The 21,936-nt window shown below is 35.7% G+C and overlaps 1 protein-coding gene across 1 annotated transcript in view; it reads right to left on the bottom strand.

Moving 5' to 3' along the window:
- LOC110455770 (conserved oligomeric Golgi complex subunit 1-like) overlaps positions 1–10,842 on the bottom strand; it is a 123,987-nt gene extending 113,145 nt beyond the window's left edge. The window contains exons 1-6 of the mRNA XM_021506130.1: positions 10,799–10,842; positions 9,022–9,106; positions 8,597–8,641; positions 6,214–6,280; positions 1,420–1,529; positions 991–1,060 (exon numbers count right to left, since the gene is read on the bottom strand). Of these exons, the coding sequence (XP_021361805.1) occupies positions 991–1,060; positions 1,420–1,529; positions 6,214–6,280; positions 8,597–8,641; positions 9,022–9,106; positions 10,799–10,835 (414 nt within the window). The 5' untranslated portion in view covers positions 10,836–10,842. The remainder of the gene's footprint in view (positions 1–990; positions 1,061–1,419; positions 1,530–6,213; positions 6,281–8,596; positions 8,642–9,021; positions 9,107–10,798) is intronic.
- Positions 10,843–21,936: the final 11,094 nt, after the last annotated feature.

The following is a 21,936-nucleotide window of genomic DNA, read 5'->3' as shown; positions in this document are numbered from 1 at the left end:
TTGTGTGGTTAATATTTTTATATTTTTAACGAGTGCACAGAAAAATATAAAAATATTAGCCACACTCGTGAATTATATTTGTTATTACTGAAGACACCATTAAATTTTCTATTTATTACATTTTTAAGCATAAAGCATGAAAAATGTAATGCATTAAAACGGGCGGGAATCAGAAGCGTAATAATAAGCGCCATATTCTAATGACGTCATTCTTGACAACAAGGCTGCTTGCCATTTTGAATGGGATGCTCCGACGTTTTCTGCTATTTTCTGGTATGATTGCTTATACATTTTTTATTAATTATATATTTATGTGAATACTTAAGTGTGTGTACCAAACATTTACCATAACAACAACTTATTCTACCGTCGCTTCATTTGAATCTGAACAAAAAATTGTTGCCTTTGAATGCAGCGAATAGAAGATACCATTATGAATGGTCAATACCAAAAAGTGATATTTTCACACTGTGAAAATATCACTTTTGATATTTGTCACAGTGTGAAAGATATCAGTTTTACTGAAGACACCAGTAAGATATCAGTTTTATCAAGTTGATAGAATCCGATATTTCACTGGCAAAAATGCAATAAATAAACATACCAAAGTACCAGTAGTAATTCCAATACTTTGATATTATTTCCATGTACGAATTTTTCCTCTATATAAACAAAGACCAAGATGCCCCTACATTAGCTACTTCAAGCTAACAACGGTTTCGACGAAGAGGTAAACAGAGGTAAAAGAGGTAAAGTAAAATAAATATGTTTATTGCGATATGGTCAAACCTTGAACCCTGCTTATTATAATATTTTTTGGCAGTGAATAATTTTGTTTTAGCTAAGCTCATGTAAGTTGTCCATTTGCGACACCTGGGCATACCTTCCTGACAGCATGGATGTCATTATATGTTTTTCTCTGGCAAATAGAATATCATAATAAGGGTGTTCCACTGTAGTTTAATCACATGGTTTTACACTATCACTGACCTTTTCTGGCATATCCAATAGCATTTTGATCTGCATTGCAATGCTGTGGAATTTCAGCTCCTGTTTCCTCCTATAGAATGAAACAAAACATAATTTTAAGGAATACTCAGTAAAGGTATTTGTCAGGTTACTTCAGATTAACATAGTATAATATTGTCTCACAAAATACTGTTTAGCACTGACATATTTCAGGGAAGTTTTATTCAATAACGTATTAGGTCTGAAACAAATGTGCAAAATATAAACTACATGTGAATTCATTATCATCTTGAAAGACCTACATGTAATTGGAAACTAATGATTATCAATGATTAAAATTTAAATACATTATATCAGTTCCAGTAAAAAATATGCAGAATGTTGATTTTGTGAAGTAAAAGTGTGATGTAATATAATTTTTCTATAATCAAATGAGAGTGATGGTCTTACTTTTGATCAAGCTCCTTGTTGGATCTATTGTGGAAGGAGGTGCCTCGTACCATGTGGCTCTGGTTCAGTTCCTTACACATTTCATCTATACGGGTAATAGACTTCATCACCTATTAACATGTACACTATATAATTAGCAATACACAAGACAGTACTTCACATACAAATCCATATGTTGGCTGTTATTAACATGATCCAAGATCAGTTTTGATTTTTGACGGTTTTGTGTCCGTTATTACAGCCTTTCTGCTTTCAGCAGACCAGCAAATCACTGAAACAAATGCATTCCATGTAATGGAAATTTTGATGGCACATGTACAAGCAAGTGAGACTTAGATATGAAAATTAATGTTGATATTAATACAAACAAGATTGAAACACACTGCCAATATCCCCCACAGCTAAACTGTGAACTTAATTTTTTGAGACATTCAAGAATTTATGATCATTAACCACCTAATGAGTGATAATTATTTATGTGGCACTCCGCCTTCCCAAGATATGTATACCAGCATACAAACTTTGACAATTGCAAGCGATGATAATGTTAGATATATGCTTTGGACAACACCTCAGACAGACAATGGGCAATACCACATTCCCTGTCGATGTTGCAGTGGGGGATAACTAGCAAATCAAAGCATCAGATAAAAATTCAAAATTAAAACTAGAAATATGTTAAAATGACATGAAAGTCACCCCATCTCCTGTATGATTATTTCAGTATAATAAATCATTGACCAAGCTACAAGTGACATATTTCCACCTGTCAATCAAAATGGTCTAACAATGACCAGGTATGCATTACACGCTGTTTAGGTAACCATGCCAACCTACTAGGATATAATAAGAAAGCATGTGGTTGATTTACTTGAAGAAAATGTTCCATGTTTTATGACCATAAAACACAAACACTGCAAATAATTTCATTTTTTTTTAATTTCTGTGACATTCCCTGGCCTGCTTCATCCCAATATCAAGGCCTTCCACATTCAAACATGCCAAAGTGCCTGGATAAGATTGTTCATCTGTTAAAATGGAAAAAAAATGATATAAGAGAACTGAACATGTATATTGGAGCAAATCATTTTCACCAAAACTAAAGGCTGATAATTAAGGAATTTCCAATCCCTATCACTAGTTTGTACTGGTATTGTTTTCGTGGTTATTTAACTCCATATTATCAGTTGATACTTCTCAGTAAAAATTATTTGTTTGTAAAACTGTCAATATCGTCTAGTCATTGGTTTCGGCCCGTTATATATTTCCGCGCAGCCATTTTATCAAGCTTTATCTCGTTACTATGTGACCTGCTGGACACAACACAAAGATATTTTAGACGTTTGGCCATCGTCTGTAAACTGACACAAAAATTACCGGAACTTCGTCCGGAAAACACAAGAATTAATCACCGATTAAAAAACATGCATTTTATCTTGCTCAAAATGAATATGTTTTGCCGGTACCTCGAGGTCACCACTGCCACCACACCGCAGAAACGATAACATTAAACGGTGTCGAGCGCTTTTTTTATAAATTCTGAATATGGCAATGTTCTACGTACCTTACATGACCCTGCACTCTTCCGGTTTTCCATTTCAAGTTCTGCCGTAACGTGTTATGTTGTAAAGTGTCCTAAAGTTGTAAACGTTGTCAGGCGGGATATGAATGTTGATGAAATATTTGTTTGAATGATGGCGCATTTATTTATAACATATCACCATTTATAATGTGACGGCTGAAAATGGTATGTAAATTAAAACTAGAATTATGTCAGTCTGACATTTAAGCCGCTCACCACTTTAAATTGAATTGCTTCAGTAAGACGTTGAGCATCAATATCTTCTATAATACCTCAGATATGTGTTCTGTATTCTGCTAATTGAAAATCGGGTCATGTGATGATGATGCCTTTGGGATTTCCAAAATCAATCACCTCTTAAATGATGCCTTAAAACATTTCTCCCTCTCCTCTTTTTTCACCCTCTTTCAGTGTGACGCATTGTTGTAATTTTCATTAACTAGCATCCTCCATTGATGTGACATGAGCATTTATGTGCAGAATGCCAATCGGTGAATGTATAATAAAGAATAGGTGCATTTTGTGATTGTGAAATGAAGAATTAACAGAATGGGGGAAAAATACATGGAGAAAAGAGACATTGTACTCCTTTTATTTTTATTTATTATTTATTCATATGAATAATAATTATTAATATATGTAGTGACTTTATTTACTGTCATTGAATATACAAAATCTCAAAAATGTTCTTGGAATATATTTGAATTATATTTCTCAATGCGACTTTATATATTAATTACTAACGTAAGAGTTATTTCCCTTACACCGGATTGGATAATATTTTGACACAGCGCGAATTCTTGTCAAACAGCAGCGGCAGTTGTGTCATGTTCTTAAATTGTTACACTTTCATAAATAAATACACCAGAAATAGCATGCTGTGTTACAGAAATGTTTGATAAGCATACACAGTTTACATATCGTCTCGTCTCAGTGCCATTAAGCATTACCGTTAACAACCTAAGCACGATATGTCATATTACGTTCCCGTTTGAAACATCAAAATAGAGGTTATACTTCATCACTAATACGGTTTATAAATACATATATTTACTTCTTCCTTCTACAGACAGCGTCGATGCTTGACAGTCTTCACATGTGCTTTCTCGAATCATATGTGTTTCACACACGTAACACTCCTCAGACCTCAATACGAGTTGCTAAAACGCTCAAAGGTAGTGCACGAATTTCACCACCACAACACTCGTAGAATGCACCGGAGATAAACATTTTGTTTTCAGCAATTATTAAAAGTATAGATTATTACTTGGAGAAGAGTATCAGAAGACTTTATGTAACCCACAGGTGAGTGTCAGAGATTCTACTTTCTATTTACGATAACGGAACTATATAGCGGAAGCATGCAAGACTGAATTATGCGCACGCATCCGTAACGGAAGGGGGTCCGTCATTCCGTTCTCTGGACAGAATTAATAAGCTGCTCGGCTCTCGCCAAGAGCGGCTTAAAAATAAAACAATTTCCATAAATGTTGTAAACTTTGTACTTTGGACGAACTTGATTCAGGCGTGCCGTTTACCTCCGGGAAGGCGGCACCTTCCTACTGATTATGAATGTCCCTTAAATCCTGCATGTTCGGCACCTGCCTTTCGATTAGAAGTTTCGCCGGACTGCAGAGAAATGCAAAGCGATACAAAATGTTGTTTGTGTCCGCCAAATTGCGCGTATGCTTTAATGTAGTGTGCCGGCGGCAAACACAAACCCGGCATGTCAAATCAAGTTTGCCCTTTTGCTAGGTGACGATTTCTTTTGTCATTGCATGAATAGATGATAAAGAAAAAGAGACGTTATTGAGCTTTTCTACCTGAACTTTTTATTCCAAAATTTAATTTGGTTTAAAAAGAATTTTTACCAATACAGTCATTGGTCAGACATAAACATCTCAATCAATCAATAGCAATTTATAATATAACAGTCTACCCCTTCGGGGACCTCAAAGGTGACTGATTCATATTCAGAACATCTTTAGTTTGAAATTCGGAACGCCTTTTGGTTGTATGTTAGATCTATTCCTAAAATCGATATCGGAGTTATCCAAAAGCTTGTAAGTAGCGACAGAAGCAAACACACGAAAGCTGAAACAGTGGAGGTCAAAATCTGGGACTGAAACCAAAATTAATAGTCCCCACTGGGGTTCCCCCAGGGGTGACTAAAAATGTCCTTGTCTAACAAAGCTGTCAAAAGTATTGGACCATAGGGAGAGTTTCCTTTTTCTTTATATATTTTTTAAAATTATAAATGAATCATTTTACACACAAAGAAATGCACTGCAAGTTACCCCTACACAAAAGTGTCATGTTGAGGATTTTTCTTTACTATTTGCTTCAGAATTAAAAAAAAACAATCATTTCTTTGAAGTGATTTCTTTAATCTACCTTAATTTCTGTGTAAGTGAAAGTTTTCACTTGTCATATACTAAATCAGCATGGAAGTATGTAGATTTTATTACACACCAAGACACAGATACTTTACCAACAATAACATTGCTACAAAGGATTATAAAAAGAAATTCCACTTTTATAGTATAAGTGCTGGTAATGTATAATACAACATGATTTTAATAAGGATGTCCATGGCTTCACTACTTTCATCACAACGATTTTCAACAGTGACCATACTTTTATAAACAAATGAACAATTTATCTACTGTAGGTGTATATTATAAAAGAGGCGAACCTGGTGAAGCCTTAACTTTAAAGGTGAAATAAAAAGTAGCCACTTACTGGTGATACTTTGAGCATGTTGTGTTTGGAAACTATGTAGTTTATTTTATAACCATATTTTATTTAATCACCCAAATGTCCGTACTCCAAGTACCTCAGTGATCAACTTATAAACTTTGTAGTATATTGGGTCTTTGGTTTGTTTGTGTTTTACGTCCAATTAACAGCTTTAGTCATTTAAGGTCGTGTCAGGTTTTGGTGGTGGAGGAAAGCCAGAGTTCCCAGAGAAAAAGCACCGACCTACGGTCAGTCCCTGGTAACTGCCTCACGCAGGCCTCGAACCCTCGACCCAGTGGTGAAGGGCTATTTGTAGCAGAATGTCAGACGCCTTAACCACTTGGCTACCGCGGCCCCTTATATTGGGTCTAATTTAGTGTTTAATTCCACTTCTACATCTATAATACCTTAAATAATATGAGTATTCAGGTTTTCAAAAAATCTTGGAGGATAAAATGATTCCTACAACCTACATTTTGTGCACTGTTCTTCATTTCTGTAATGGTATCTGCAGCCTCTATCAGATCTCGGTATCTTTCACTGAAAATAACCAAGAATATGTATAATACACCATTCACCTTCCAATTAAAAATCATGTCCACAAAACCAGAAAATATGTAAAATCTCTGATTTTCCAGATTTCTGTTCCGTTTTTTTGTGTATATATATTTATTAAGGACTTCCCAGCCTTCGTAATACACATGTTTTTCTTGTCATTTGTTTGTGTCGTCATTTCCGTATTGCGTATCGGGCATTTCAATGCCATAGTGTAAATTATAGTAACACCGGGTAAACAATAGTACATAATGTATGTAAACACCCGATATCGAGAAATGTGTAATCACACGTACTTCAAAAATAAAGATTCCGATACAAAGAAATAAACTGACTCATGGAAAGTTACTGACATGACATGAGACCAGACGACTTCAAGAAGGTCATATATGAAACGCTTTTACGCGCTTACACCAGTTCACAAGCTCGAGGTCGTTACGATTGTCGCTGTAGGCGAGTTACGCTGTCAATTATGCTCTGTCGAGTAAATCGTTTTTATAAATGCAGTACACTGACTCTGTTGAAATATTGTTTTGTAAAAGTATTAAGATCTCTATGAAAAATGTATGTGTAAGTGCACGTGAGATCGGCGTACTTTGCGAAAGACTCTGATTACAGGTACATATGTACCTAACATGTAAATATACCATGCGCTAGCTAGCAGGCTGTGGAATGATGTTGCAACTTTGTACATGATTGAGGGTAATTTAATTGGTTCCATAAAATAACAATAGATTGCCACTTTTAATATCATAATTTTAATTCATTTCCATAATTTTTGATAGTTTTATAAGAGATAAATGTCATTGTGTAAATTGTATCACTATGCAAAAAGTTCTGATTTCTTTCAAGGAAGACAACTCTGACCGCGACCAAAGTGATTGTATAAAGTAAAATTAATTAATTAACAAGAGGCCCAAGGGCCTTAGCGGTCACCTGAGTTATATCATAGGTACTGGTAGCTTTATTTTATAGTTTAGATGTGATGTGGAAATCAGCATGTAAACTAAGTGAAATACAATACTTGTCATGTCATCAAAGGATAAGAATTTTAAAATATTTGTAAATGTTCCTTTTGGGGGCCCCGCCCTAACCCCTGGGGATGGGGCAGGAATCCCAAGTTTACAATGTGATACCGTCGTCCACCAAAGATGATTCTGACCAAGTAAAAATAATTTCCAACAGAAAATTGTAAAAATATACCCAAAAGTGTTGTTTCCCTATATAAACTATAGTAAACTTTTCCCCCTCCCCAAGGGAGAACAGATAGCTTGGGGGCCCTGAAATTTACAATTTAAATAAAGCCCCTGATGATCTTTCCAGCCATGCAGAGAAAATGACTGTAATACCTCTGAGTCTGGACAAGAAGATTTTTGAAATATTTGTTAATTTTCCCTTTGGGGCCCCACCTTGGCCCCTAGGGTTCGGGTATGCATTCCAATTTTACAATTTAAAACCATCTTCCTTCAAGGATAATTCTCACCAAGTAAGAATAATTTCCAACAGAAAATTGTCAAAATATACCCAAAAGTGTTGTTTCCCTATATAAACTATAGTAAACTTTACCCCCTCCCCAAGGGAGAACGGATAGCTCGGGGGTCCTGAAATTTACAATTTAAATAAAGCCCCTGATGATCTTTCCATCCATGCAGAGAAAATGACTGTACTACCTCTGAGTCTGGAGAAGAAGATTTTTGAAATATTGGTTAATTTTCCCTTTTGGGCCCTGCCCTGGCCCCTAAGGTTGGGGTAGGAATCCCAATTTCCATCCACTGGTTCTTGAGAAGAAGTTGATAATTTAAAAAGTTTACGCACGACGGACGACGACGGACAGAAAGTGATCGGATTATGTTACTTGAGCAAAGCTCAGGTGACCTAAAAAGCCATTGTGTATATTGTTCAATTTTCCACTTTTTTTGTATGAAAGTTTGTGGCTTGTTTGCTTTTAGCTAGGTAATCACTTTTATCCATACAGTTTCAATAAAATATACTTAATGAAACGTGTTTTAAATTTGTTGTGATATATAAAATATTTGTAGGGTTCTTTACATATTTTATTGTTGTTATTGTTCTGAACAATACCACACGCCAAAAAAATGGAAAATATTAAAATTGATGAAAACTCAATTTTTTGGGTATTTTTTTCCAAAAAAATCACCAGTCAATCAAAATACTTGGATTTTCGTAAAATCACCTCTACATAGTTGCATAACCATTATGTGAAAGTTTCAACAAATTCTGCTGGTTAATTGCGAAAGGGTGGAGCCTCCTTAAAATTATTGGTCCAAGTTTTACACATACCCAACCATCGTCCTCAAATCTTCTTTCTTTCTCTCAATATCACTCCTATTAAATACAAAGATACAAACTAATTCAAAAAGCATGTACATAATTATGTCAGAGAGAAAAAAGCAACATTTTTCAGCTGATCAGGGAACAATACGTATTACACACAACACAGAGGAATGGAATAGGCAAAATGATTTTGACATGATTATAAAGTTACATGCTGAAATGTAATTGTTGCAAAATACCTCAATAATCTGCATATTTTGACATTTAAAATATTTTTTTAGAGAAAAAAATGCACAATATTTTTTTTCTCTAGTATTTAGAAATTGGACTTTATTTGCTTTTTGATCAATTTGATAGATTTTAATGAACCTGGCAGGGTCATGTGACATAATTTATGAAGTGCGACACATTTTTAATAGTTAGGGACATACCTGGTCTTCTTTTCAATTCCTCGGATTTCGTCAACTGTAAACTTTTCAAATAGTAAGTTAGTATTGGTTTCGTGTACAGGTAGAGCTGTAAAAGATAAAAATAATAGTGAGTCAAATAAAGTGGCTTCTTCCATTTATGTATCTTATATACAAATCAGACCAAGATTTGCATTTTTTACAAATCACAATTTGAGCAAGATTGAAGAATATACCCCAATAAAACTTTCCAATGTATTTGGCCTCTTAACGTCGGTTATAGCCCGAGTTTCCTCTTGCCCTAACACCAGACATATAGATATGCATGTCTGGTGTGGGGCCAGAGCGCACTACTATATGAAAATGTGGAATTCTCCAACACCGTTTGGTATCGGGGTGTGACTAATCAACAAAAAAGATGCAGTCCGGAAATCTTCTAAACAAGAATTATATATTCCATTTTCGGCCCAGATCAGTACGGCTTGCTGATTAGTCACTCCCATTAACTATAAAATGGCGTTCTCTCAGGTGGGAAAATTTGAACGATTGAAAAAATGAGGAACCTACTGAAAGAATTTAACAGTTGTTGGTGATAATAAGAGCGGATTTTGATCAATAAATAATCCATTTATCGATATATATATATATGTGAGGTATGTGTTGTGTCATAGTTGATTTCTGTTGTCACCACCTCATAATTATAACTCTACAATACAAAAGGGTGTCGGAGAATTCCACATTTTCATATAAGAGTGCTCTGTGGCCCCACACCAGACATCTTTCTGTCAAAATGTCTAAGTCTGGTGTTAGCTATTGGGCCAGAAGAAACTTTGGCTACATCTGTTAATTTTTAACTTCTGTACTTCTGAATAACACAAAAACTTTAATCACAACAGATCAGTGTCTAGGCCTATTCCAGGTCCAGTACACTCTGGCGATTGAGCTATATAGCTGTAAAGACCTATAATAGCTCCTATCTGAAATAGGTCTTTCGAGCTATTTTCAAGTGATTTTCTTTTTTAAAGAAAACGAAACAAAGTCGCTTTTAAAAAAAGATTGTATCATTAGGTTGATAACAAAAGACATTAAATATAAGTATTCTTTTTATAAAATAATGATGTAAAAAAATCGGAAATTTTACATTTATGAAAAATGAAAATAAATGTATGCTCTTTGTAGTCAACATTACCATAAACCTTATTGTTTTATGCGACTTTGCTTTAATTTAATGAAATTTGAAATCTGAGAAATTATAGCCCAATACAGCTATAATTTATAGGTGTATATAGCAATATAGCTCAATCGGCAGAGTGTACTGGACCTGTATATGTGCGTGTGTTTCTGTGGGTGATAGTAAAATGACATTTTGATAGCCCTTGACAGACTGTAACGATACTCGGTAGGTACAGCTGACTATGGCAAATGTATACAAGCTACATGATGTCACGACAACTTTCTACTACTCTAAATCATTGAAAACCCTTGGTTTAAATAATTGAATAATAATTAAACATGGGTATGTACCAATATTAAATCATTATTATTAGCACACATCACACTAAATTTCTCGACCAGACCTTTGCAATTTATTATCACTGTACTGTACCCACTGATCTTGAGAAGTGAGAATTTTTGATCAACCACCTCTCTCATATAAAAATCATCAAATCACCACTATAATTCCAAAAACGAAAGCATACATAACGGAATGTACCCATGAATATAAACATAATGTCTCATAGTTTTGCGACCATTTGTAAGTACCATTTAAGTATGCATAAATGCTAAAATATAACATTACTTTTTGATGACATGTCGGCTTTCGTTGGAGAAGCCATGTTGGCAAAAATACTAAAGAGTGTCAACAAGGGAAGCTACTCTAACTTTCATGCAATCAGAAATGATTCAGGGGCGTAGCTACATTTATGTGGAAGCCCAAACAAGGGTGCCGTCTATGATCAGAGACGTATATATATATACGTCTCTGTTTACACTATTTACATTGCATAACATTAAATGTTCTAGTAGAATAAAGCACCGAATTTCCCGGGGTGATTTCTCCAGTGCACATTGTAGTCAACTCTTGAAGGTGTTTATTTTTGCTGCTGAAATCACATCTTCCGATATTGAGAGTTCCATTTATTGCATGACCACTCTGTTGTTGAATACATTTTTTGCTGACATTTAGTCTGAATGGTTTCTTGTAGAGCTTTTTGAGTGATCCCTTGTGAAGTGGCTATCCAGTGGAGCAAACATATCATTTGTTCTGACAATGTCAATTCCATTTAGAATCTTATACAGTTCTACATGTACCTTATCCACTCTTTCCTTTCTGTACTCTACTGTAGGGTTGGTAGTCCTAATGTGCGGAGTCTGTCGCTGTAACACATGTCTTTTAGCCGAAGGATTCTCTTGGTTGCTCGTCTTTGGACATTTTCGATTGCTATTTTATCCTTTGACAGCATAGGTGACCATACTGTCTGTAGTGCTGTCTTGTAACGGGCAACAAATGTGCTGTTATCCCTTAATGTGGACGTCATACATATTATTCCTAGTATTCTATTGACTCTGGTCACAGCGATGTTGGTTTTGTCACTAAATTTGAGTTTATCGTCAATTCTTACCCGATGTCTTTTTCTGTTCTTGTTTTGATGATGTTGATTTCCCGACCTTTGTTGACTATTTCATACGATGATGTTTTTTGTTTATGCCCAATATCCATGTGTTTGCATTTCTCTACATTTAGTTCCATTAGCCACGTTTCTGTCCATTTGCATATGTTGTTGATGCTAGTTTGCAGGTTAACTCCATCTTCAGGTTTGGATATTTTACTGTAGAGTTAATTGTCATCTGCAAACATTTCTATCGCACGTACAGTTGACCACATCTGGTATGTGGTTTACATAGATCAGGATCAGAGGGGGCCTAAGACACTCCCTTGGGGGACCCACTGGTGACTGGTATGGGGTTTGACTGTGTCTCGTTAATGACGACTCTCTGTGTTAAGTAATGTAACAGTCTTATTCTAGGGGTCTCTTTTGTATAGAACACTCCAACGCTTTATTTGCTTCCATTGAGATTTATTCCTCATATATTAAAACCCTCTTCATAGACGAAGAGGGTCTAACTCCAGGGAGACAACCCGTACGTGAGTACGTGACCAAGTAGCCAATCACGGACTTAAATAATTCCGTGAGCCAATCTTGCGCATACAATGAATTTAGAATTCTCAGCTCACTAATAAGCATTCAGTCTGCATAATTTCATTACACGTCCGATACGGCCATAAACTTGTACGGGAGTGACAATGCCCAAAAAAACGCGGGTGCGCACTGACCCATGGTCAATCTTACACAAAAATAGATTGACCCATGAACATTGACAAACAGGTTTGCACAGGTGTCATTTGATATAAATCAAAGTGTACATTATATAGATACACTGTATAGTAAAAACACAGCACTTAACACTCTGCTTTTAATGAAGAATCAAGTTTAAAAATAACCAGCTTTACAGGTAAAAGATATTACTGTCATTAAATAATGACACTGCTACATTCTCCCCTCCTTACATGAAAGATGTCCACATCTTTACAGTAGCATTTACTAAAACATTACACTATTACCTAATTATATAATAACAAAAAATTTAATCCAAGTACACTACAAAAAGATTATCTTCATAAAAACGCATTACTTGATTGTAGTCATAAATCAATATAGCTACCATGTCACAAAAATGAATGACATATAATGAAAATTTAACCAACCAAATTTATATACACTCCTCTCCTGCTCTCAGAAGAAGATGACCACATCTTCAGCAAAAACTTCATCATATAAATGAAAAAATACTGATTTCAATGCATGTATAATTCATGAAAAAAAAAAAGTTGTAGCGAACAACAAACAGAGTTCCAGAAATATTTCACTTATGACTTCAAAATATGCAAAAGTGTGTCTCTAGCAACTTCCGACATATTGTGAAAAATATCACCTCTAGTTATATCCAAGAGGAAGGTAGCTTTTCTCTCCCACTCTGCGACCACGGGATGAAAACATGCTTGCTTACAAACAAAATCCCCCGATCGCATCCAGCTCGGCAGTTTCATCTCCCGAGTCGTCCTTCTGGGAGCTGGAGCTGGTGGTTCAACACGGCGTTGATGGGGTGAAACTGGATCAGCGGGCGGCGCTGCCAAATTCACAGGCGGAATTTCAGCTTCCGGTTCTTCTTCACTTGATTCTTCATCACCATCTGACTCCGAATCCAACTCCTCTACAGATGAAGAACCCCTTTCCGGAATGGGTGGCCTTGAGACATAGGTTTCTCCGTCTTCTCCCATGATATCCGAATCATCATCACTGTCACTCGATGAATAGTGATCAGAGACTGACTCTGGAATAGCTAGCTAACTCAAAAGACTGACACATCCTTTCCGCAGGTCTTTAACGTACTCTGGCACCTTGGGTGCTGTACCATTCTCTTCTAACCCAAAAATCAGATCAACAGGCAACCGCGGCTGGCGTCCAAACATCAGCTGGAATGGCGAATAGCCTGTTGAGTCATGACGTGTTGAGTTGTATGCGAAGGTCAATGGTCCCAGGAAACGCTTCCAATCTTTCTTCTGATCCGAGTCTAGTGCCCCCAGCATGTTCATTAGTGTCCTGTTAAAACGTTCACAGGTTCCATTCCCACTGGGATGGTATGGTGAGGTCCTAGACTTCTCAACGTCCAATAACTGACACAAATGTCGAATAACCTCCACACAAAAATTAGCACCCTGGTCTGAATGAAAACGGTGTGGTATTCCATAGTGCTGGATGTAGCTGAGCAGTGCATCCGCCGTCGTCTTAGCCGACATATTACGCGTCGGTATAGCTTGGGCATACCGCGTAAAGTGGTCCGTCACTACTAACACGTAGGAATATCCCCCCTTGCAGGTTTCCAGGGGAAGATAGTCCATGCAGACTAACTCCATGGGCTGTGTCGACACTATGGAAACCAATGGTACTCGCTGCGTTGTTGGTGTCTTCCGTAGCAAACACCGTGAACATTTCTTTATCCAGTTCTAAACATCTTTGGACATTCCCGGCCAGAAGAATCTGTCTCGAATCAATGATATTTTCCGGTCACGTCCAGGATGACCAACATGATTATGCAGATACATGAGAACATTCTCTTTCATTGATGACGGGAGAACCAGCTGACTAGTTATGGAGTCCCCTTGCTGCATACATCTGTACAGCACACCCCGCTTGAGCTTCAGCGTATCCCAAACCCTTGTCATAGTCGCGTTGTCGGGATTAGATGGTACTTCTTTCCTGGTGGGTTTATGGTTACGACGGATAAATGGCAACCAACAGCCAATAACAGGGTCCTGTGCCTGAAGTTGTCTCCAAATCTGCGGAGTCATGGTCTGGACATCCTGTACATCCTCCTCCATTGCATCAACAACATCAGCAGACATGCACACGCTTTCCACCAGAGAATCTCCCACCTCAGTAGTTAACTGGCATACAGCTTGAACACTGTCCAAAGAAACATTCTCTGTGTGCCCTCGAAGGCATTCAATAGCTTCACTGGAAGCCGGTGTGGGTAGTCTTGACAATGCATCCACATCTATGTTATGCTTGCCTGGGCGATACTTGATGTTAAATGTGTGAGCTGACAATGCTGAGAGCCAACGATGTCCTGTTGCATCCAACTTGGCCTTAGTGAGTATGTACGTCAGCGGGTTATTGTCAGTATAAACAGTGAAGGTCCTCCCATACAGATAGTCATGGAACTTCTCTGTTACCATCTTACCATCTGTCTAGTTTACATTGACGACCTGATTATCTTCGCAGAGACCTATGACGAGCATTTGGATCGACTCCAGAAAATATTTCAGCGGTTGAGGGAGAGTCATTTGAAGCTGTCACCCAAGAAATGTGATTTCTTCCGAGATCAAGTCACTTATGTAGGACATGTGGTATCCTCAAGAGGAATTGAGGCAGACCCCTCCAAGATTGAGAAGGTGCGAGATTGGCCTGTGCCGACCAATGCTGATCAACTCCGACAATTTCTTGGTTTTGCCTAGTCTATAGTCCCAACATTATTATACACCTATTATATAGCCCTAACATAAATATACACCTAATATACAGCCTTTATATAATTATACACCTAATATATAGCCCTGACAAAATTATAAACCTAATATATAGCCCTGACAAAATTATAAACCTAATATATAGCACTTACATCTGTACAGATCTAATATATAACACTCACATAATCATACACCTTACATATAGTTCTAACATAATTATACACTTAATATACAGCCCTAACATAATTATACACCTAATATACAACTCTAACATAATTATACGCTTAAAAAATAGCCCTAAGATAATTATACATGTAATATATAACCCTAATATAATTACACACCTAATATATAACCCTAACATAATTATTCGCCTTAAATATAGCCCTAAGGTAATTATACTCCTAATATACAGCACTAACATAATTATATCCCTAATATACAGCCCTATCATAAGTATACACCTAATATATAGCCCTAACACAATTATACATCTAATATATAGCCCTAACACAATTATACACATAATATACAGCCATAACATAACTATACGCCTAAAATATAGCCCTAATATAATTATACACCTAATATATAACCCTAACATAATTATACTCCTAATATACAGCCCTTATATAAGTATACACCTAATATATAGCCCTAACATAATTATACACCTAATATATAGCCCTCACATAAGTATACACCTAGCATATAGTCCCAACATAATTATACACCTAATACATAGTCTTCACATAATTATAAACCTACTATATAATCCTACAAAATTATACACCTAATATATATCCCTCACCTATTTATACACCAAATATAAAATCCCTACATATTATAATCCTAATATATAGCCCTCCAATAATTATAGATCTTTAATATAGCCCTAACATCATTATACACCTAATATATAGCCCCACATAATTATACGCCTAAGATATAGCCCTCACATACCTATACAGCTAATATATAACCCTAACATAATTATACACCTAAAATATAATCCCAACATAATTATACACCTAATATATAGCCTTTACATAATTACACATCTAATATATAGTCCAAACATAATTATAAACCTTATATATAACCCCAACATGATAATACACCTAATATGTACCCTAACATAATTGTACACCTAATACACAGCCCTTTCATCATTTTACAACTTATATATAGCCCTCACATAATACACCTAATATATAGCCCTGACAGAATTATAAACCTAATATATAGCACCTACATCTGTACAGATCTAATATATAACACTCACATAATTATACACCTTACATATAATTCTAACATAATTATACACCTAATATACAACTCTAACATAATTATACGTCTAAAATATAGCCCTTAGATAATTATACATGTAATATATAACCCTTATATAATTATACACCTAATATATAGCCTTCATATAATTATACGTCTAAAGTATAGTCCCAACACAATTATACACCTAATATATAGCCCAAACATAACTATACACCTAATATATAGCCCTGACATAAACCTTATATATAACCCTAACATAATTATACACCTAATATGTAGCCCTCACATAGTTATAGACCTAATATACAGCCCTAACATAATTGTACACATAATATACAGCACTTACATAATTTTACAACTTAGATATAGCCCTCACATAATCATACACCTAATATATAGCCAAACATGATTATAGACCTGATGTACCGCCCAAACATAATTACTCATCTAATTTATCGCCCCAACATAATTATACAACTAATATATAGTCCAAACATAATTATACACGTTATATAGCCCTCATATAATTATACACCTAATATATAGCCCTCATATAATTATACGTCTAAAGTATAGTCCCAACACAATTATACACCTTAGATATAGCCCTAACATAATTATACACCTAATATATAGCCCTAACATAATTATACACCTAATATATAGCCCTGACATAATTATAGATCTATTATATAGCCCTCACATAATTATACACCTTATACATAGACCCAACATAGTTATACACCTAATATACAGCCCTCACATAATCATACCCCTAATATATAACCCTAATATATATTATACACCTCAAATATAGCCCTTACATAATTATACGCCTAATATATAGCCCTAACATAATAACTCATTTAATATATATTCCCAACATAATTATAAACCCTATATATAGCCCTTACATAATTATACACCTAATATATAACCCTAACATAATTATACACATAATATGTAGCCCTCACATAATTTTATACCAAATATACAGCCCTGACATAATTATGGATCTATTATATAACCCTCACATAATTATACACCTTATACATAGACGCAACATAATTATACACCTAATAGACAGACAGACAGACAGACTTTCTTTATTTCGTCCTTGTAGAGATTGTACATGAATCATGTCTTATCTTGTGCTTACATAAAATGTAGAAGATACATTGTATACATAATCATAGTAAAGTGTTCATCTCTGAGATCAGTATAGGTATCAGATCCGCAAAATTCATCATCAGTAGGGCTCACTTGTCACGATTCAGTTGAATATCATTTGAACTTCCGAGTATAAATTGACACTGTCTTTCATCTGGCAGGTGATCAAATTTAACATAATCTGATACGTCTAATTATAAGATATTGACTAAAAGGTCTAAGAGTGTATCGCGACTTTTGAATAGCGATGGACACTGGATAAGAAAATGTAAAATAATATTGTCAGACTATTTTTGACATATTCTTCATACAACAGTATCTCTTTCGTACCGATAGGACAATTTTATAAGTTCTCCAAGTTTCCACGTATATTTAGGGAAATCCAGGCTTATCAACCACAATGGATTAGGACCTTGCACAGTATGAATAGAATGATACGTTTGTAATATTTCTGAGCAAACCATGGCGTCTTGCCACCTTTTATAGTAAAATTCTTCGACAGTCCTTCTACAGAAGTTCCTCCACGATGTACGCGCTGGACAAAAACCGTCAAACACATAGTCCAGCAACATAGTTGAAATCTCGAGTTTTACCACAGTTGTGAATATGTCATGAATGAAACTTTCTGCTTTGATGAATATGTCACCGAATACGAAAGTGCACAACCGAATCGTAAAGAGAATTTTCCATACATACTTATTACTCGCCGAACAGAGCTTGTTCCAGAACATGAGTTTTCTTAGGTCAACATCACTGTATATATCCAATAATCATATTGCTCGTGTTGTAACGAGTGTCGGTGATGTCTTCTCGAAACCTTGGCATCACCTTGCGGCATATCGCTGAACAAGGTCGAGGTCTTGGCGTGATTGTTGTGTTGGATTAGCCCAAAGTTCTGATCCATAGAGAATGCGCGACTGCACTATAGTTGATTCATTCCTCCACTGTGAATACCAACACTTATTAGTGAATTCAGTAAAAGCCTTCCTTTGGCACACGACGTTTTGATGTTCTCGTCACAATGCAGATTTGACGTAAATGTCTTCCTTCGAGGTGACCCAATGTATAGGCTGCTCTGCCAATCTACATTCAATCAGCGGAGTGCGCTTTGTATGACGGTTGTGAAACATCATCAGTGAGCTCTTTGCAGAATTATAATTTAAGCGCCACTTTCGAGAAAATTCAAAAACCATGTCGAAGAGGCACTGCAGGTTACCAATAGAATAATCCATAATTAGAGTGCCGTCTGCTAAAAATATAGCTGGTATGTGTATATTGTGCACGTGGAGGCCAAAACTAGATGAGTCGAGATCACGGATAAGATCATTGATCATGACTAGAAAAAACCACGAAGACAAAATACGACCTTGACCGACGCCTTGTTCGACCTTGTATGGTTTCCCCGTTTTCCCTTCGTATAATACACATGACGTCACAGCTTTGAATGAATTCGAAAGTACACGCCAGATTTTACCATTAAAGCCGAGGTTGTACAGCTTTTAAAGGAGGACGTTGATCCAGACACTATTAAATGCCTTTGCACTGCGTAGACTCTTGTGTTTCCTTTACCGTAAACGCAGCTGTTATACTTCCACACTTTGGTCTTAAACCTAAAAGTGTGCTATCCCGATAATTGTTTGTATCCAGTTTATCTTTTTTTCACCTTTGACTAAGGAAATAACGATTCCATGCTTGAAACATGGTGGATAGTCTTCAATTTCAAAAAAAATACTATATAAGAGAGTTATTGTTTTTAAGAGATGAACACCTCCATGTCGAATATGCTCTACTACAACGTAGTCATGCCCTCCCGCTTTACCATTGTTCATATCTTTTAAAGCGTTCAATACTTCCAGTTCCGTAATATGCTCTCGACATACATGTACTATTCACATTATGATAGCTCCGAGCGTGAAGCATACTTACAGTGGAATCTATTTGATGTTTGTGCGCAGTATGATAATGAGGCTTTATTGAAACACTCGCAAGTTTACTATAGTGGTCTGTCCATGCTTGTCGGTTTACATCCGGGTCGCGGGATATCGTGCCATCGATCCTTAGCACTGACGTTTCGTACCCCTTGATTTTTCGAGCCCGGATCGCCCTGTAGAAAGTTCCTGTATACACCTCTGCATCTACTTGTAGTTCCTGTAATTGTTTTTGCTCATGCTCCTGTTTCGCATTATAAAGTTCCTTTCTAAAAACGCGTTTTTGATTTTTATATTGTCGGTACGACTCGAACTCCATTCCACGTGGTCTACCTTCGCGTATCCATAGTGAGCGTTTTTCGCGCATCACCGCGTGCAAAATTTTGACCTGATTATAATTCCAGTAAGGCTTGAGGTATGGTCGATATCTTTTCATTGGAAGCGTTCATAGCGCGGCTTCATGCATACAATTCACAATAGTTTTAAACTTTGCTTCAAGGTTGTGAACATCTTTAGTCATTGCCTGAAAACTACCCATTTGACGAAGTTTCCTACTGACATTTTTTGCGTAGTCCGACTTTTGTTTTGGCGAGCACTTTTTCCAGTTAACAGAGTATACACTACATTCGTGTTTGAATACGACATCGGGAATGAGGTAACGCATGCGCACGGGGAGATGATCAGAAACGTTTAGGTAGTGGTCGTCTAGAATAGAGCAATCGCGGACACAATCAACTTTGCAGTTTTCAATCAATATATGATCGATAAGAGATTCATGTCCGTCTTTGGAGATAAATGTTGACGTCCCACCATTGGTCCATGCTTGAGAATTCACAGAAATCAAATTTCGTTCACATATAAAGTTCTGTAGTAGGAGTCCTTTGTCGTTTGCTCTGGAGTGATTTTTGCACCCGAAAGATTTGTCTATTTGAGCATTAAAGCCACCAAGGATAATTACATGCCCTTGCCAGGAGAAGCGATCATAGATATCATGCATACATCTTAAAGTATATCTTTATATGTCTGTAGACAGACATTAGTAGAGGAAATTAGCGCTACTATTAAGAACATATACGATTTATCACGAAGTTGAACCGAGCAACATATAACCCTATCATTCCCTTCGTCAATCATAGGCGATACATTTATACCATAGCAATTCCACCGAAACCACGATTGCATGTTCTATTTTCGGGTTCTATCGGTATACGACTATCACAAACACCGTGTGCTTTAAAGTTACGATCAATGCTATTTAGGAAATTCATTTGTTCCGGAAGAAGCCAGTGTTCGGTTACTACGGCAATGTCTGTGTCATGTAAGAGCTCTGTAGCGTGCCAATATGTGAAAACAACCCAATATGTGAAAATAGGCAAAACTATATGGAATTCATTAATTACTGTGTTTAAACTACTTATTATTAAAACTAACTTTAATGTGAACCATCTCAACTAATTAAATCCACTAATTAGCAAAAAAATATTTTTTCACTTTTCACGAATTGGGTTGCACATGATATGACAAATCCTATCAACCCAATATGTGAAAACATAAACAAAATGTTAAAAATTCCTAAATAACTTCTGTTAATTACTTATTATTCAAAGAAGCTCTAATGTGACAATGTCCACTAACTATATACACTATATAATTAGCCAAAATATATAAAAAAAAAATAATTTTCACGAATTGGGTTGCAAATAATAGGACAAATCCTATAAACCCAATATGTGAAAACATGAAATAAATGTTTAAAATTCCCAAATAACTTTCTGTTAATTACTTAATATTCAAAGAAGCTCTAATGTGACAATGTCCACTAACTACATACACTATATAATTAGCCAAAATATATAAAAAAAAATAACTTTCACGAATTGGGTTGCACATGATAGGACAAACCCTATCAACCCAATATGTGAAAACATAAACAAAATGTTAAAAATTCCTAAATAACTTCTGTTAATTACTTATTATTCAATGAAGCTCTAATGTGAACAATTTCCACTAATTAACATAATAGGACAAATCCTATAAACCCAATATGTGAAAACATGAAAAAAATGTTTAAATTTCCTAAATCACTTTCTGTTAATTACTTAATATTCAAAGAAGCTCTAATGTGAAGAATTTCCACTAATTACATACCCTAATTAGCCAAAATATACAAAAAAAAAATTCACTTTTCACGAATTGGGTTGCAAATAATAGGACAAATCCTATAAACCCAATATGTGAAAACATGAAAAAAATGTTTATATTTCCTAAATAACTTTCTGTTAATTACTTATTATTCAAAGAAGCTCTAATGTGACAATGTCCACTAACTAGATACACTATATAATTAGCCAAAATATATAAAAAAAAAATACTTTTCACGAATTGGGTTGCACATAATAGGACAAATCCTATAAACCCAATATGTGAAAACATGAAATAAATGTTTAAAATTCCCAA

This window comes from Mizuhopecten yessoensis, unplaced genomic scaffold (assembly GCF_002113885.1).
Source record: "Mizuhopecten yessoensis strain PY_sf001 unplaced genomic scaffold, ASM211388v2 scaffold8377, whole genome shotgun sequence".
NCBI classification, from domain to species: domain Eukaryota; kingdom Metazoa; phylum Mollusca; class Bivalvia; order Pectinida; family Pectinidae; genus Mizuhopecten; species Mizuhopecten yessoensis.
The sequence above is the reverse complement of the archived record's forward strand: the minus strand, read 5'-3'. Positions and strand labels throughout refer to the sequence as shown.